Here is a 20259-nt window from a genome sequence, read left to right on the forward strand (position 1 = left end):
CAAAAAGAAGAAGAGATGCCGAGGAAACAAAAGACCCCGAGTTTCCAGTTCCCTCCCAGACTCTTAAAAAAAATCCAGGTCTCTGATTGGTCCTCTGGTCAGGTGTTTGGTTCCCCCTTTTGTCACCCTTTACAGGTAAAAGAAAATTAACCCTTACCTATCTACTTATGACACTACCCCACTCCATTTCAAAAAACAACCCGTTCCCCCACACCTCATCTGAGGAGTTGTCACCAGCCTTTTTGACTGAAGGAAATGTGAAACCATGACACTGCATACCCATGTCCACTGAAGAATACTTCAAGCACTGGCAATTACCAGATAAACAACAGGCCTCCAGCCAGCAGTGGTGTGTTTAGGCATTCATGTGAGCTATACTCTATTTTATTTGATTCATACTGCTGTCTGCTCTGGATTATAGTTAAATTTAATGTAAGTGAGAAGGAGAAATGGAACAGCTCTCTTGAGCAAACACTGCACATTTGCCAAGGACATATAAAAAGCATAAATAAGAGATTTCCCTCTATTTCATATCTTTATCCCTTTCTCTTTCTTAATTCCTGGCACATTCTGTCAATTTCTCTACATTTTCTTTTTTCCTGTCACTCTCCTCCTCATCTCCTCTTTCCTTTCTCATGGCTTCCATATTCAGTAAGTTGTCACGTAAGACAACTAAAATGTATTAGTGTTACTTTACCATGTAAGCAAACTATCTGGTCAACAGAGATGTTATGCAATTTACTCCTGGGGGAATTCTGTGCCACTGTACGCAAGCACAATTCGTGCGCCATACATATTTTTTTCCCCGCAGAAAATACATTCTTCTGGACAGGTGCTCTGCGGTGCCAGAACAGAGAACAGTGGCTCCTGGGTGAGAGTAGCCCAAGCTGTGAATAGAGAAAAGAAAAAAGCTGCCTTCCTCACAGTACACCGCCCTTGGGGCCAGGTCAGGAGACATGGGGAGACAGACAACGTAGGGCATGTGGGCTGCTGGCGGGGGGGTCACAGACTGGAGGTCAGAAGGAGGGGACAGACTGGGATGGGAGATGAATGGTAGTTAGGATTCAGGGCCACATAAGCATGTGGTGCAGGGACACATGGGAAGAGGGGCAGGGAGATGCAGGGACACATGAGGGAGGTGGAGTGGCTGAGTGGGGGGTGCAGGGACACATGGGGAGAGGGGAGATGTGCCTGAGAGATGCTAGGGGTCATGCAGGGTCTGCATGGTGGAGGCTCCCTAACAATCCTTCCATACTCCCCCCGCCCAAAAAAACTATTCTATACTTCTCCCACTCTACACCCATCAAAGCTCCAAATTCACACCCAGGCTCCTTCCCAGCAATTACTTCCTTCACCCTTAGCTTCTCTGTTACCCCCTCATGCCCCCAAGCCTCTGCACTGCTTTTGAGGGGAGCAGGAAATATATTTCTATATTGTAGTTAAATGAATTATTACTCAGAGTTCTGTATTAATATACCTAGTAAGGAATCTATTTGTCAAAAAATGTTTCCTGAATCTTTTTTGTTGTCTGTATTGTTACAAACATACTTGCTGATAGATATTTTGAAATAAATTACCAAAATAATTGAAACTGGAATGATTATATTGTGTTTTGACAAATAAAATATGCAGAATTTTAAAATATTGTGTGCAGAATGTGTGTGTGTGTGTGTGCACGTGCGTGTGCGCACAGAATTCCCCCACGAGTAGGAATTGTGAATGGCAGAGGAGATGGTCCAGGGAACCACAAATAGGAGGGGAGGTGTCCATTGAGTTGTGATCACTGTTTTCATGTATATTTATAGGGCTGAGGCTTTTTGTTTTTGTTTTTTTTTAAATGGACCCTTAAACATATTTGCCATGTATATTGTAAAATAATATAATCAATTAAAAAAATCAGTTTAGGTTTCCAAAGAAAACATCTGGAGGATCATCCATTTTCAACAGTTATAAGTAACAAGAACAATGCTAGTAAATTCTTTTGAAAGAAACATGAGGTGCAGCATTTTATAGCAACCCATGGGATCACAAATCTGCAGTAGGGGAACCTCATTTTGTATAAACCATTCTACAGTTCATAGCAATTCAGGCTAAATAGTATGAAGTGTGATAAACGAAAGCATTCCTGTGAATGCAAACAGATTTTTAAAATATTTTAACTAGGAGTACAAGTGAAAATAAATTAGGGCATTGGGATTTAGGTAAACAATTATTCAGTTTCTCTGTTCCTGTTTTTTTTAAATTTTTATTGCTTAAGGCAATCTTTGAAAGTCTTAAGCTTTAAAAATATTGAATTATTCTGAAAATATTAATCTTTACTTTTTGACTCTTGGCAGACGAACAGACAAATCAATATATTTAGCTAGCTACAGTGCTAGAACAAGTGCTGTGCACCCTTCTCCACATAATCTTGCTAACACACTTTATTCCTGATCTGCAGTAATTCTGAGTCTCTCTTTAGCAGAGAATGTAAAGCATACAGTATTGTGACAGAATTTAAGGCAGTTCTGATACATGCAAAAGAAAGATGAAAATGAAGCCACCAACTGCCTTTCCTTTCAGTCCAAAGCAAAGATTTTAACTCCAGTTTCCAATAATGAAGATAGGCGAAAATCCCAGCCTCTGCACACAGCATGACTTCCTCAATGACTGGGGGAAAGATTCCTTCCCGGCAACTCCCTGCCATGGAACATTAAACATAACCAGCCTGCAGATCCTATTCTACTCCAATAGCTAGAGTAGCCTCTATATGCATCTCCTGATGCAATATTAATGGCTGATGGAGCTGTCCTCCAGTCAATCCCAAGTCCCAAATTCCTAGTGTGCCTGGGGCTCCGTCGGAATCAGGATCTGCTGCATGTAGAGAGTAAATATCCTCCCTCTGTGAGGTAGAGCAAGATTTGGAAAACCCGCACACCATCTCCAGTGAAACTTCACCAGTTCCACCCCAAGTGGTGCCTTTTCAGCTATGGCTAGAGTGGGCAAAATTCCCCAGTTAGCACAATATGCCACTTATGGAGCAAGTCTCTCAAGGTGGGTCCACAGACTCACACTTGAGCTCTAAAAATATCTCTGCTGGTTTGACATTGGAGCTCAGGCTGGAACATAAGCTTCAAACCTCCCCCCCACTAATAAACTTTGGAGCCTGAGCTCCAGCCCAGATGCAGCCTCTACACAGCTATTTTTAGAGCGCTAGCATCAACCCTGTAGCATAAGTCTGTGGACCCAGATTCAGAGACTTGCTCCTAGATGTAGACGTGCCCTCGGGTATCCTCTTTACGTAAGATATTTGAATACCTGACAGCTAGATTTTCTTATTGTTATTTAAATCAAGCAGCCTGACTTCCCTTTCCTTTACAGGTTCCTCTTTACCGATACGAGAGTTATAAAACAGAGGGAAGATTACATAAAAAATAAAACACAGGAGAGAAACACAAATTATGTGATCTCTCCAAGATATATGGAAAGGTTAAATACAAGTTGCAATATGGCCATTTTCTCAGATTATTTTGTTTTCAAAAGTTTGGGACACTTAAAGAGAGGGAGGTGTTGGTTTAACATCAATGCCAAATGCAACTGAGTAGAAAACAAATTTTCTAAAAGATTAATAAACAAAGATATATCGGATGAAGATGAAAGACATTTTCTGGAAGCTTTTAGACACTTTTTAGAATAGCCTAAATTTTCATGGAAATCATGAATAAAGTGGATTGGGACCACACTGTTCAAATAATTGTTGTCTAGGGCAATGCCTTTAAAAAAAATCTCTGGACTAATTTCTACACTGACTTTCATCCTATGTAATTTCACTACATATAATGGAACATGAAACTGACAGTAGTCTGGGTCTTCAGCGGCATTTTGGCGGCAGGGGGCCCTTCAGTGCTGCTGAAGACGCAGAGCGACTGAAGGGCCCCGCGCCGCCAAAATGCCGCTGAAGACTCAGACCACTGTTGGATGAATACAAGCGCTGCAGCTCCCCCACTTTGCCCCAGGCCCCCTGAATCCTCTGGGCGGCCCTGCTCTGCTGAGGTTATAAACAATGGGTAACGTGCAATGCCAATTACTGTAGTGTTTGCTACGTGGACACCTCTCCTCAGAGAATTAGACTTAGACAATCAAATCATTTCAAAGCGAGTTTAACACCCTCTAGATTATGACGACTTTGGATCACTACCAACCTGGACCAGGGGTGTAAAAGCGTATCCCTTTACAAATCTCATATGAGTTGGTGATCTCACTCAAATTCATAATGGACAGGTGTCCAAGAGAAAACACAACAGCTCTGGAATGGGACTTTCCTTCTTGCCATTCGCACCATCTTTCTGTCCTCCTTACCCACCATATTCATCAGTGGTCCCAATTAGGTTAATACAGGCAATTTCTCTTTTCCTCTGATTTTGTAAAAGGAAGGAAATTAAAGCCAGAAAATGTTTATGCATAGTTCTGCATACATAAATCGCAAAAAGTCAGCAAGTGCAACTAAGCTGAGATTCTTTCCAACTACGCTGAGGTTCCTTTATTTTGCAAGGCTGCTCTGGTTTATCAGGCTAGCTACAAAGCTTAATATGCACTGTTTGTGTTGTATCACATATGGAATAAAACATAAGCTTGAGCAATGCAGCCAAGCTAGCCTTGCTGTTGGGACCACACTTTTTGCATTCTCTCACTTTGTTTTAACTGTGCAGCCTTAACTGCATACTAGTTGCATTTCATGAATGATGAGTTCTCAAAACATCCCTACTTATTCATACTAAAACAAGAAATTACATAAGAACTTCTAGCAGCAGGGTAATATAATGTAGGGCAGAAGTCAACGTAAGTTAATTGCTCTGCGCAACAAAATAGGTATCTATTTTTCATTATCCAGTCCCCTTTGGGAACCTCAAACCTGCCTCCGAAATATTCAGCAACCCATAAAACTGGGGCCCCTTTTATTAACTGGAAGAAAACCTACTAACTTTACATAACGTAAAAAGGAAGAGGCACATAGTTTGATTCCAATTCCATGAAAAATCAGACACACAAGGTACATGACAGCTAAATAGGGATGTAGTTGTTTGAAACACTCAGGGTTTGTTCCTAACAGGTGGAAAGAGACAGGGAAAATTAACCCAAGGATAAATGCTTGTGGAGATGACAAATCCATATACAAAATCTTTCAGCAAGCATGTAATCAAAAACATTGGTGTCATGGAAAGATGACAAGGAATGGCACAGAACCAAATTGGAGCCAAGAACATCTGAATTCTTGGCTTTCCTACCAGCAGGGAAAGAAATGACTCTTGGCTCTGTTACAAAAACTTTGGCACAATTCTTAATTATCAATATGGAGGAAGGCCCTTTCTCATGTCAAATGATGCCCTGGAGTGCCAATGAGCAAAAAAAATCAGAAGATACTGTACCTTTAGAACTATCTTAACCAATAAGGGACAAACAGGCTACTGTTGAGGCTTGTCTGGTAACAGCAGGAGGACCTGTCAAATGGAAACAGACTTCTTCTGTTCCCTGATCTAATCCATATCACCCAAAGTGGGTGCAAAATTAGAAAATCCTTCAGGACCGAGAACATGGAAGCAGCTGTCCTGAATCCAGGAAAGGGAAGTATTTAACAGAAGAAAACACACATTTTTCTGAGAGAAAAAACCTGGAAATAATAAAAATACAAACCTTACATGTAAAATTATAAAACTGAAGTAAAATGATAATGACCCGAACAATGAGGAAGATGGCTGGATGTGAATTGGTGGTTTAAAAATCTTCAGAAGGTGCTTCCCACCCCCTCCAATAAATATGTTATGATAGTGTTCTACAATAATCAGGTTTTGCAGTAAAGTTGTAGCCTTGTTGGTCCCAGGATGCTAGGAGAGACAAGATGGGTGAAGTAGTTTCTTCTATTGGACCAACTTCTGTTGGATTCTTGTCTCAATAATCAAGATATGCATTCATACCCTACATGCAAGTTAAATTATTTGTACAGTGTATTCAAAAATATTGAAACTTGCTAGGGTTTTAGTAATCAGTAGTTTTTAAAATGATGTACCTCTAGAAAAAGTTTCTGTTTGTGCATATGGTATTTCAACTGCAATGTCCATTCCGTTTACACACATTTCTTTCTTATGTGGTGACCTTGCCCTGTAACTCTAAAATATAATCATGGGCCAGCAATTATCCAGGGATCTTTCTCCCTCTTTCCATTATTATTTTGCATATATCAGATTTTCCTCTAGTTGCACTTCAATGAACATTTTATTAAGAACTCTAAAGAGAATACAAAGAATAAATTGGAGGTTTAGGGGCAATATCCAGTAAAAAAGCACATTTTCAGCACAGATAAAGTAAAAATTATCCCTCTTGCCAGCCATGACATTATTTTCCTGCTCACTACCTTGAACATTTATGGAGGGGGAGAAAAGACAATAGTCTGTGAAAATGATGAATAACTGTGCAATGCATAAAAAAATGCAGAGCTTGGAACTGCTAAGTGACTGAGTCCTTTATCATGCAGAAGCATGTAACTGTGGAAGACCACAGTTAAAGGCAGGAGTGAGACACAGAGTTTGGGTATATTTTAGTACTAACTAGAATTCTAGAACAGATGATGTAGATTCAATTCAGTGTACGTACTGGTAATCCAAGAGATTTAAATTTGACTAAAGGAATCTGTCCCACGTAATTTAAAAAACAAACAGTCAGAGTTAGCCAGCCTTGTCTGTCCCCTAAACAAGAACCCCCACACTTTAACTGTCACTTTCATGACAGTTATCACTATCTAAGAGCTAGGCCCTCTACAGACAGGGTAGAAGACAAAGTTGGGTTGTGGAGTTTACAGTCTAAGGGCCTAGGCCCTGCAAGATATCTATGGGGGAAAAGGGAGGGGAAGGTAGGAGATCAGTGGAACTATCTATGGAATGCTTTGTCTACATCGACAAAGGTGCTTTTTAAATCCCAGCTGAGTTTAGGCTACAACATGATAGCTCTAATGATCTAAAACACAGCAAACTATGTGTACATGAGTGTTAAAAGGAGGTTTTTAGTCAAGTTAAGATAACTATTGAAAGACACACTTTTTGCCTATGTAGATAGAACCACAGTGAGAGCTTCTGCAAGATTGTGCCTTAAACAGGTAAGCACAAGGGACAGAATGTGACAAAAACAGTGCATTTGCATGGCATAGTCTTGCATAGGTCATCTTAGTTCCACATTTTGTTTTACCTTCTTTTCAAGTTTTCATTTATCTGTGTGGGGAAGGCAATAGTACAGGCTTTTCGGAATAAGTACGTTTTAGGTCAGGACTTAAAGGAGGTGAGGCTTAAGGCATGATAGAGGGCAGACAGAAAGAGGTCTCCATGTATTTGTAGATCACTATTTCTCTCCCAACCTAAAAATTATCTGTTCTTTTGAACTGCTGTTTCAGTTTCACTTCACTATCAGTTTCCCAGAACTGTCAGCAACACATAATTGCATACATCTTTCACTGCTGATTCTCTTTAAATAAAATAATTGCAACAGAATTTTAAAACTGATTTCAAGTCCTAATCATCACCTTTCAAAATCAGAAGCACAAGAGAAGTCACAATTTGGTGAACTTCATGCTATATGAACCTAAAAGGGCATTAGAAGAAAACCTCAAATGAGATCCCAGCAATGCAGAGGATTCCCCCACTCCCGTCCCCAGGGCTTTTTAAACCATTGAGCACTGTTTATTTTGACTTGTCATTTTAATTAAATAGCCCTATTTATCAGGTATATGAGAACAATTTAGTCCTCTCTGCTCCTACACTAAAATTCACTATCCTGCTGTGTGAATAAAGTCATGTGTCCTGTCCACAGCTACTGCACCATACTGAGTGTTTGAAGCTCATTCTTCCCATTATACATGGGTGGAGTATGTCCTACAATAGCATTTTTATTAGCGATATGGATACATACACACATAGATCTTTAGGCATTTAATATAGATCATATGCTGTACTTATACACATGAAAACCAACCCTTCTACAATATAAAACATTACTGATATCAACGATAAAATTTTAAAGAATAAAACCAGAAGTTCACCACGTATGCCTAATTAATATTCTAACATTTTTTGAACAAACTATTCCAGTCAATAAAAGTGTGCTAGAAATATTTCTTTATCAATTTCTTGAGTGCCCCAGGCCTAACAAATACGTCCCTACAGTGTATTACTTGTAACACTATTCCAGCTGCATCCTTAAAACTAATGATCCTATGCTAAATCATACAATCCCACACACGCTAGGGGGGCCTGGTACTGGAAAGGGTAACCTATTCAGGTGACTTGGTGTCAGATCTTCTTGACTGACAGACAAAAACTCTGGAATGGAACTTAAATTGCAGTACCGATGATCATTATAAATTTTAATTAAATAATGAACACATTAGCAAGAATTTAAATAATATTTTCAAAGGATTCAGTAACAGTAACATCTAATGTAAAATCATAAAAGCATTACTGAGCAGTCTAAATATCTAAACAAATCTTTATTTTACAATTAGTCTAATACCCTTCAATTTAAGGTACTTAAAGGTGTATGCACACTTTGTGGATTACTATAGTACATTTAATTTTATGCCAACGATAATACAGTGTGTTTATTAATATATGTAAAACATCAATACAAGCCATCTGGAGAGCTAATGAATAATCAAGGGATTTCAAATTAAACTACAGAATTTTTCCTTAGAATCTCTAGGACAACACTGTCAAGTTCAATCTATTCACTTAAACTCCAGAATCAATTTTTCAAACTTTATGACAGGTCTAATAGTTTCCACCTGTTTCTTTTGCTTGACTTTTGACTGGCACATTATCAGCCAGGGTGGAAATGTAGACAAAGACCTCTATTAGGCTCTGGCTATTTCTCTACCGTGAGGTCACTCAGCCATTAAATTAGTTCCAGCCTACTTTCTCCTTCTATGTCTTAATTTTTGGTGGATATGTAGGTTTGGGGGAGTGAGAAGGAAGGAAGACTAAGATTCGACTTGTGGAAAAGGTAAAGGAAAACCTCAAATCATGTTACATTCTGAAACTTAAATGGCATACTTGTGATCTACATTATATTAACAATTTGCCATATTTATTAATTCACCGTAGTTTAATGCCTTTTGAGTGACTTCATATATCACCTTTTCAGTTGATTTAGATTTAGCAAATTTTAAGAGCTATCATTTCTAGAGTTTGAAACATTTATTCTAAGGGTAGACACTTTTCTGCATTTGTTGCATCACTAAAGAACTCAGGCCACAAACTGTATTACATAGAAGTATAATTATTGAAATAAAGGAAAGTTGCAAAGCATTTGTTAGATAATGACAAAAAAAAATCAAGAGCTTTCATCGAATAATGTTTCCTGAAAGTGCCAAAAACCAATATCTGCAGTTATAAGACTTGTCTGTTTATGCAAGCCTGAACTGAAACACACACTATTTTTAACGGAACTCTTAGCATTATCAGGGTCTTCAATAGCTCCTTTTTTTTTTAGTGCAAGCAAGGAGATCCTTTTTTCTGAGATTTCCCTTTGGCCTGGACCTCCAATAAAACCTGCTTCCAGGAAGTGTTTTTCTTTAAAACTTTGGATTGATGGCTAAAAGAAAGTAATACACTACATGTTCTACTGACTTCATAATGATTTATTGGGAATCTGTGCTAAGTACAATATACACTTGATTTATTTTGATTATGTTTTCAATTAAAGACACCAGAATAGTTCTTGAATAGACATTTCATTTATGAATGGCTGGCTTTTAAAGCCTCAAAGCGCTTCACTGAATTGCAAGGTACAATTGTATAAGGAATATATTGCCCATCACAACAATGCAGCCACAATAATACCAGCCTGTCATAAACAGATAGCTAAGAGTTAATGTTTCTTTTACCTGTAAAGGATTAACAAAGGGAACCAAACACCTGACCAGAGGACCAATCAGAAAACCGGATTTTTCAAAGTCAGGGAGGGAAGTTTTGGACTCTGGGTCTTTTGTCTGTCTCTCAGCTATGAGAAGCTTCTTTCTTCTTCTAATCTTCTGTGTCCAACTTGTAAGTACAGGTAGAAAAACAATATAGGCTTTTATGTTGTTTTGGGGGTATTTACATGTGTGTAACTTGCTGGAATGTTTCAAATTGGATATCTTTTTGAATCAGACTGTTTATTCATATTTTCTTATAAGCAATAGCCCTGTATTGTCATCTTGATGCAGAGTTTATATTCTTATGTCTTTTTCTTTCTTTTTTTTTAAAAAAAGTTTTCTTTGTAAGACTTGTTTGAGTTTTTCTCTCTGGGTAGGTTAAGGAACAAGGGGAGGGAATTCTCTTTGTGTTAGATCTACGGAGGGTAAGCTCTGCAGCACCAGGGAGTTGGTGGGAGGGGGAAGAGATAGGATCATCTCTGTTTCCTTGTATTTGGGGTTTGTCTCTTTGTGGAATAAAGGAGACATGCTTCTTGGTATTGTGATGTAAAGAGATTGCATCAATACTCTCAGGTTAGCCCAGAGAGGAAAGTCTGGGTGGGAGAGGGAGGAGGAAGGGAAGTGGTTTATTTCCCTTTGTTGGAGACTCAAAGCATCTGAGTCTTGGGGGTTCCCCAGGGAAGGTTTTGGGGGGCTCAAGTGTACCAGGCACTGATTCCTGGTTGGTGGCAGTGAGATAAGATCCAAGCTGGTAATTAAGTTGGAGGTTCATGCTAAGCACCCAGATTTTGGACGCTAAGGTCCAGATTTGGGAAAGAGGCTTATGATACAGCCACACTCTTCAAAACGTATACTTTAGCTAATTAAAGAGGAGGCTTCCAGTAGGCAGAATTTAATTGCCCATACTAGAATTGGCCAGGATACCCTTCTCCAACAAAAGGCTATTTAATGATGAGGACTTCTGTTTTGCATCTTATCTGAAAGCCAACACTTCAAATAGCTTCATTGCTAAGAAAAATCTTAGATCCAGTCCTGTAAACACTTAAGCATATGAGTAGTTGATTAAATTGGCTCTACTCATGGGGGTCAAACTTTCTGTTTTCCCAATCTCCCTCATCAATTATTCTCTTAAAACCTCCTCAGTCAATGCTATGAGTTCAGGATTGCCTACAAATCTAAGGTTATTCACTGCCCTCACAAATAACATGACTTGTCTTGTTTCATATCGCAGTGCTACAGCCATTCCATTACTGCTTCCAGTACCAACACAAAGGTCTGTTTGTATTTAAGGGAAGAATTCTTCTCCTTTTGTCCAGGGTGCAATGCCTCACTTGATGGCTCAAGACCCCTTTGTTAAGGAGCTCACGCACTCTCGGACAAGAGGGTTACTGGCCTGTTTCCATGCACGAACGATTAGCATTGCTAGGGAGCTGAAAGATACATCCTTACAGACTGGAAGCATCAGTGGGAAAGAGTCTAACTCATTAAGTAAAGTCTGGAGTCCATCGTACACTTGCTGCCTTGGCCACTTGATCACAGGCTCAACAGGCTATTCTCTGCCTCGGCCAGAGTTGCCACAACCATGCAGAAGGCTATGCTGGTTTCCTCCCAGCATTTCAGACAACAACTCATATGGTGGAAGACTGTCCCCAACCTGATATCTGGAGGGCAATCTACAACAAGTAGCCTCCCTTGATAGAGAGGCCATCTTCTGGTTACAGAACCTAGACATCAAGTGCTAACATCTGCATACAAGAACAAGAGAAAGCAAGACACATCATGTTCAACAAATCTTATGATAGTGTACATCCTACGGTCCTTCTAAACCATTCTGCTAGCTTCTTGTCTACTCTCACTGCACTCATCAATTTTCTCTTCATATTTACTATTAGCTTGATCAATTTCATGGGGATGCTATACATTCTCTGAATAGACTGAACATTGGCAACAAGACGACAAAACAACGGCAACTAGAAACCAAGAGGAAGTAGTAAAATGCAAATTCAGAGATAAAGAACTAGAACAAGTGGGGAAAAATGGGAATTGTGAAAATGACATAAAAATAAGATTTGGTCTAGACATTCCTGCATTCTGAAAACTGTTAGAACTGGAAGAAACTACCAATGTATGAGAGAAAGGTGTCCCACCAATACTACTGTATGGGTCTGAATGCTGAGAATATGAGTAAAGTCAACAAATGTAAGATACTGTCTGCAGAAATGAACTGACTGAGGGGGGCACTGAGAATTTCAAGACTGCAGAAAATAAAAAAGTGAATTAATAGGTAAATGACTAGGGTAAGAAATAACACTGTTTCAGAAGAGTCAAGAAAGACAACTGCATGGACATGTCAATAATGGACATGGGAAGGATACCTTACATGATGATATATACCACAGTGAAAGAAACTAGAAACAGAGGAAGACAAAGGATAGACACGGTGGCACAGAACAAAAAGGTTTAAAGATGAACAAATCCATGAAGCTGGTTGTGATGCTGGTAAACCAAAGTGCCAGCTCTGGCCAAGGCTGCAGGTGATAGCTAAGAACTGACAAACTCATAGCTGGAAATCAAACCAGCTCACCTGTATGTTCATTTGGTTCAGAATTGACATTAGTCTTACAAGAATATATTTATTGTTTAAACTATGAAATGCTTTTAAGTAGCTGCATGCATTAATCCCACTTGTAATGCCTGTGTGCCATACTATAAGGAAAAATGTAAGTTTTACTTTATAACTTTGAAAAGGTTTGCTCTCAACATGTGAATCCAGGCATGGGAATTGTCCCCTGCACCTATTAAGGCGGCCAATCAAGATTAAAAGGGCCATTAAGAAACATCAAAGTACAAAGAATTGGTGACAGCTCTATCACACCTTGGAAATGCTACGTGCAAGAGAGATCATCTCACGGACTAGAAGGCCAAAAGGTAAAAGATAAAACAGGCTCACAAGAAAAATCTGTCATCTCTTTGCTGTCTGAACTCTCACAGGGCAAGAGACATTAAACTAAGGCCAGATCTAGACTGCACACTTACTTCAGTATAACCACGTCGCTCATAGGTGTGAAAAACCTACACCCCGAGCTATGTAGTTATATAAACACAATTTCTTTTTCCTTGTTAATATACCTTTAAATAGTTCATTATAGGACTGGCTACAGGCATTGTCTTTAATGTAAGATTTAGGGTGCCATTGATCTGGGGTGAGTGACTGGTCTCTTGGGACTGGAAGTAACCTGAATATTTAGTGATTTTCAGTGTAAATGATCATTTATAATTAAGACCAGCTTGCCTGGGTGGCAAGATAGACTGACAATCTCAGGCAGGGATCGGCAACCTTCGGCACACAGCCCACCTGAGTAAGCCCCCTGGCAGGCCGGGCCAATTTGTTTAACCTGCCGCGTCTGCAGGTTCAGCCAATTCCGGCTCCCACTGGCCGTGGTTTGCCATCCCAGGCCATGGGGGCTGCAGGAAGCAGTGCAAGCCGAGGGATGTGCTGGCTGCCGCATCCCTCCACCTCCTTGGCCTGGAGCGGTGAATCACAACCACTGGGAGCGCAATCGACCGAACCTGCAGACATGGCAGATAAACCGGCCCAGCCCGGCCTGCCACGGGGCTTACCCTTGCAGGCCACGAGCCAAAGATTGCCAATCCTTGGTTTAAGGGGACTGTCTGTGACTCCATGGTACGACTGTTATAGTGATCCAAGAGTTCACATTTGTTACTGGATTGGTGAAATCTAATTGTAGAACATACCACTAGTTTGGGGTGTCTGACCTGTTTTTGACAATCTGCCCTGAAGCAGGCATTCATGGTTGTGAGCCACTCCAGACAGCGTGTCACTGATACAAAACAGAAAGTGGTGGAAAGACTTCGTTCCGTTCCATCATCGTGCTAAGCTGATATGACCAAAGACAAACGTGGGTTAACTAACTCAAGTGCCCCGGGGTCTGCAGGATCAGGGCCCAAGTTTGCAATCAGAAGAAAAGTTATATTTATTGCAGTAGTTCTCAAACTTTTGTACTAGCGACCCCTTTCACACAGAAAAACTCTGAGTGCAACCCCCCCTTATAAATTAACAACACCTTTTTATATATTTAACACAATTATAAATGCTGGATGCAAAGAGGGTTTAGGATGGAGGCTGACAGCTCGCAACCTCCCATGTAATAACCTCATGACCCCCTGAGGGGTCCCAACCCTCAGTTAGAGAACCCTTGATTTATTGGAATGCCAACACCACTTTCTGCAGCACCTTTATCTTTTTCTTGAAGATCTCAAATAATGACCAGGTCTGATCCTACTTAACGTGATATCTAATGAAATCCCAACTGTAGTTTGAGCAATACAACACCTAACATTCAAAAGTGAAAATATTCTTATCGTCATTGCATCATCTGAAACAAATGTCAGTGCAAATGTATACAATCGCAGAAATATAGGACTGGAAGGGACCTCAAAAAGTCATCATGTCCAGACCCGTGCACTGAGGTAGGACTCTACCTACATCGTACCTGGCAGATGTTCTTAAAAACTTCCTTTGGAAGCCTATTCCAGAGCTTAACTACCCTTACAGTTAGAAAGTTTTTCCTAATATCTAACCTAAAAGTCCCTTGATGCAGATTAAGCCCAGCTTTGTCCTCATTACAATAGCATTTACCATATTTGATGACTTATCAGGTCCCCCCTCAGTCTTCTTTTCCCAAGACTAAACATGCCTAGTATTTTTTAGCCTTTCCTCATAGGATAGGTTTGCTAAACCTTTTATCACTTTTGCTGCTTTCCTCTGGACTCTTTCCAATTTGTTCATATCTTTCCTAAAGTGTGGTGCCCAGAATTGAATACAGCACTCCAGCTGATGCTCACTAGTGCCAAGTAAAGCAGAACAATTACTTCCTGTGTCTTACACACGACACTCTTTTTAATATACCCCAGAATTATATTAGCCTTCTTCTATCACTGCATCACATAACAATGCAACTCTCATTCAATTTGTGATCCATTGTAATCCCTCAGATCCTTTTCAGCAGAAGTACTATCATCAGTTATTCCCTATTTTGTAGTTGTGCATTTGACTTTTCCTTCCTAGGCAAGATACTTTGCATTTGTCTTTACTGAATGAATTCAGACTAATTATCCCATTTGTCACAGTTATTTTGAATGCTAATCCTGTCTTTCAAAGTACTTGCAATCCCTCCCAGCTTGCTGTCATCTGCAAATTATATAAGCATATTCTCCACTTCATTAAGTCATTAATGAAAATACTGAAAAGTACTAGACCCAGGGCTGACTGAGGTGGGACCTCACTAGACATGACCTCCCAGGTTGAAATCAAACCACTGACTACAACTCTTTCAATATAGTCTTTCGACATGTTATGCACCCCAATTACAGTAATTTCATCTAGACTGCATTTTCCCAGTTTACTTATGAAAATGTTATGTGAGACTGTATCAAAAGCCTTACTAATATCAAGACATATCTAGTCTATTACTTCTCCCGTCCAGTAGGCCAGTAATCTTGTTAAAGAAGGAAATTAGATTGGTTTGGCAAGATTTGTTCTTTACAAATTCATTTTGACTATTCTTATAACCCTATTATCCCCTTACAAACTGATTGTTTAATAATTTGCTCCAGTATCTTTCTATGTATCAAAGTTAGGCTATAATTCTCTGGGTCCTCTTTGTTCCAATATTTAAAGACAGGTACTATGTTTCCCCTTCTCCATGAGAAGGGCCTCACCTGTTCTCCATGAGTTCTCAAAGATAACTGATAACAGCTGAGAGATTGCTTCAGCTAGTTCTTTCAGTACCTCAGGATGAATTCCTCAGGCCCTGTCAACTTGAATACATCTAACGTACTTACATATTTTTTTACCTGTTCTTTCCCTATTTTGGCTTGGATTCCTCCCCCCATGTTGTTAATATTAATTGTGTTGAGTATGTGGTCACCACTAACCTTTTTAGTGAAGACTAAAGCAAAATAGGCATTAAGCACCTCAGCCTTCTTGAGGTCACCAGTTATTAGCTCTCCTTCGCTGTTAAGTAGAGTACCTACACTTTCTTTTGTCTCTCTCTTGCTCCTAATGTATTTAAAGAACTTCTTTCTTACTGTCTTTTATGCATCTTGCTAGGTGTAACTCATTTTGTACCTTAGCCTTATCTCTACAGGCTTGTGAAATTCTTTTGTACTTCTCAACTATTCTTCCATAGTTTTCACTTTTTGTGGGATTCCTTTTTCATTTTCAGGTCATTAAAGAGTTCCTGATCAAGCCACAAGGGCCTCTTTCTATTCTTCCTATATTTCCTTCATATCACGATAGCTTGCAGTTGCACCTTCACTACTTTCTCCATGAGAAATTGCCAGCTCTCCTATATACATTTATCCCTTACATTATCTTCCCATTAGACCTGACCCATCAGTTTTCTGAATTTGTTAAAGCCTGCTTTTTTGAAATCCATTGTCCTTGTTCTGCAGCTTTCACTCCTTCCTTTCTTTAGAATCATTAAATCTATCACTTCATGATCATGTTCACTCAACTTGCCTTCCACCTTCAGATTCACAACCAATTCCTCCCTGTTGGTCAGAATAAAGTTTACAATGGGTGTCCCCCAGGTTATTTCTTCCACTTTCTGAAACAAATAAGTTTTGCCCAACACAGTCCAAGAACTTACTGGAAATTGTGTTTTCTCCTATCTTACAGGTGACTGGGTAGTTCAAGTCCTGTATTAGTGCCATGTCTTATGTTTTGGATATTTCTGTTATTTGTTCCACAAATGACTCATCTACCTTCTCTTACTGATTTGGTGGTCTACCACAGACCGTTACCATGATGTGATCCCTAATTATTAACTGAAGTATCACGTCTTTAGTTTATTCAGACACAATGATTATTCTGATTTCATCTTAACAGGTCTGAGTAACTATTTCACCTGCAGTGAGTTTTTTAAAGTTATACAACAAAAGGTACTATCTCACACTAAAAAATGAAGACCAAATCCTGCATAAAATCCAGAAGAATGGACCTCTGTGTCTCTGTGGATTGCCAATGAAATCCATGGGGATGCACATAAGTGCATGGGCTCCTGCAAACAGATCCAGTTGCAGGACTGGGGCCAAAATAAAAAGTTATTCTTCCTCCTCAGACTTAAGCTGACTTTTAATTAGCGTGCCAAAAACAAAAAAGGAAAAAAATATTCAATAGCAATATCTTTCACCTATAGTGAGAAAAATTAATGTGTTTTGTCTTCATCTTAATAAGGAATTGTTTAAATAATTAAATTAGTTAATACAATTAATAGTTTAATTAAAACAATTTAGCTGAACAGTGTTAAAGTCTTCAAATTTTCAAAACTTGCTTTTGATTTTTTCTAGTTCATTCTGGATCTCTGGATAAATTAAGAAACTATGTAAATCCTATTTATGAACCAGTTTAAAGTATATTTCAGGAAAAATGTATTAAAATTATGGGTTAAAAAAATCCCTTGATCTATTACTATTAAATTCCACAGAAAAGACTGATAATATTTAACGAACACTGTGAACTAGCTATTTAAGCGTAAAATGTAAACTACTATAAAATGATTCTAATGCAGACTCATTCTTGTTCAAATATGGTGGGCTTTTTTTAACCAAATCCACCTATTCCCTTATCAAGAAAATACACTCTAAATTCAGTTTATATAAGACCTACAGTTTGGGCTCTATAGCTAAAGAGCAACAGCTCTTCTTGCTGACTAACTAACGAACTGTGACCACAGCTAAGATTACACAACATGTGGGTTGGAAGGGACCTCATGAGGTCATCTAGTCCAACCCACTGCTTAAAGCAGGACCAATCCCCAGACAGCTTTTACCTCAGTTCCCTAAATGGCGCCCTCAAGGACTGAACTCACAACCCTGAGTTTAGCAGGCCAATGCTCAAACCACTGAGCTATCCCTCCCCCGTAAGATGACTTAACTGATTGCATATCTGGCCAACTGTTCCACATCATCACAATAGGGGTTGGGGTGCCTCAACAGACATCCTGCATAGGTGTTACCAAAGTCATTTATGTGTTGCTCAAAAGTATTTTTAAACTCTAATGAATGTTTGGAAACAAAAAAAGAAATTTGATAGTGAAATATTCATATCACCTAAAAGAGTATTAAACAGAATGTAAAAAAGTATATAATATTACAAAGAAATAAATGACTTTTTAAATAAGAAAACTTGTTTTTTTTATTTTTATCAATGAGGTTTAGAAAAATCCCAAGTCTTCTATATCTGTTTATGTAATGCCTTCACAAAACATTACAAATATTAACATTTTGCAACAGGAGAAATAATGGTTAAGTCCTATTATTAAGAAAGTAATTGGTGCACTAAGTTCTCCTTCTCAAAGACATCTAAATACTTGTAAAGCCTCCATTACCATAGAATCGAGCATTTCCTAAGTGTTTACAAATAAACAGTCTCTTTCCTTCTTACTTCTCAATCAATAGGAGAAATAGATTGTGTGTATATAGAGGTTATTGAGCAAAAGCTAAGTCAAAGAGAAAAGTTTTCAATTTCATGCTAAACATCGTATGGTTAGCGTATTTCATTATACATGAATCACAATTCAAAATGTTTATCTGAGATGATCTACACCAGCACCTTACCCATCAAGAAAATTCATTGTTGTTGATGTGACTTCAGCAAACAGAACAATCTTCCCAAGCTTCTTTGTTTGCAGATTGTGTTGATATGTCTGCAGGCTGAAGTGTTCAGATGAGAAGCCTCCCCCAGTGACGACTGGTATGAAAGATTGTGTTATCTCCATCTCTGGCTTGTAAGATGAGACAAATTTAAGGGTCATCTTGCTGGATTTTATTAATCCTTCAACATCTACTTTTTTTTCAAGCCATTTCAGAAAAGAAATATGATTTTTCTGTAGAGAGAAAAATGAGAGAAATATGCACAACTGCACATTAATGCACACAAACTTTCTTCTGATAATGTCTATATCAAAAGGTTTAAGAGGTGTTAGTCTGTATCAGCAAAAACAACGAGGAGTCCTTGTGACACCTTAGAGACTAACAAATTTATTTGGGCATAAGCTTTCGTGGGCTATAACCCACTTCATTAGATGCATGGAGTGGAAAATACAGTAGGTAGGTATAAACACACAGCACATGAAAAGATGGGAGTTGCCTTACCGAGTGTGTGTGTCGGGAGGTCAGTGCTAACCAGGCCTGGTCACTACAAAAAATAATTTTCCCTCTGTTGATACTCACAATTTGCAAACTGAACACCATCAGATTAGGCCTGAACAAAGACTGGGAGTGGTTGGGTCATTACAAAACCTAAACCTAATTTCCCCAATACTAATTTCCCCCTACTGTTATTCACACCTTCTTGTCAACTGTCTGAAATAGGCCACTCTCATTACCACTTCAAAAGTTATTTTTCCTCTCTTGGTATCCTGCTGTTAATTGAATTGTCTCATTAGACTGACCTCACACTTGGTAGGGCAACTCATATCTTTTCATGTATTTATATCTGCTCCTGTATTTTCCACTCCATGCATCTGATGAAGTGGGTTCTAGCCCACAAAAGCTTATGCCCAAATAAATTTGTTAGTCTCTAAGGTGTCACAAGGAATCCTCATTATTTTTGCTGATACAGACTAACACAGCTACCACTCAAACCTCACACCTTCTTGTCAACTGTTGGGAATGGGCCACATCAACCATAATTGAATTGGCCTTGTTAGCACTGCAAAAAGTGATTTTCCCTCTGTTGATATTCACCCCTTCTTGTCAACTGTTGGAAATGGGTCACATCCACCCTAACTGAATTGTCCTCATTAGCACTGACCCCCCACTCGGTAAGGCAACGCCCATCTTTTCATATGCTGTGTATTTATACCTCCCTACTGTATTTTTCATCTGATGAAGTGGGTTATAGCCCACAAAAGCTTATTCCCAAATAAATTTGTTAGTCTCTAAGGTGCCACAAGGACTTCTCATTGTTGTTCTTTTTATATCAAAAAGGTCACTCCTAGATGAGTATGGAAAAACTAGCCTACATTTTCTAGGCTTCCCCTACCTAGGATCTGCCTGACCTGCCCTGGTCTGACTGGTTGCTTGTCACTTCCTTGACCTGCAACCCAACCACATTTGCAGCTTCCTGGACTCTGAATCCAACCCCTTTCCTACAACAAGTCTGTTGGTAACTCTGTGCAGACATTCTTTGGCTCCATACCTGAGTGGGTGAGGCAATCTAAAACACATGGATACTCCCACACTGAGTGGGTGATTTAGCATACTAACCATTTAGGCTTCTGTGCTACAGGCCATAT

The 20259-nt window shown here is 39.2% G+C and overlaps 1 protein-coding gene across 1 annotated transcript in view; it reads right to left on the minus strand.

Annotated features, from left to right (window-relative positions):
• HLCS (holocarboxylase synthetase) overlaps positions 1 to 20259 on the minus strand; it is a 209240-nt gene that overhangs the window by 126500 nt on the left and 62481 nt on the right. Inside the window, exon 6 of the mRNA XM_075073730.1 lies at positions 18578 to 18846. Coding sequence (XP_074929831.1) covers positions 18578 to 18846 — 269 coding nt within the window. The remainder of the gene's footprint in view (positions 1 to 18577; positions 18847 to 20259) is intronic.

This window comes from Chelonoidis abingdonii, chromosome 1, assembly GCF_003597395.2.
Source record: "Chelonoidis abingdonii isolate Lonesome George chromosome 1, CheloAbing_2.0, whole genome shotgun sequence".
Classification (NCBI taxonomy): domain Eukaryota; kingdom Metazoa; phylum Chordata; order Testudines; family Testudinidae; genus Chelonoidis; species Chelonoidis abingdonii.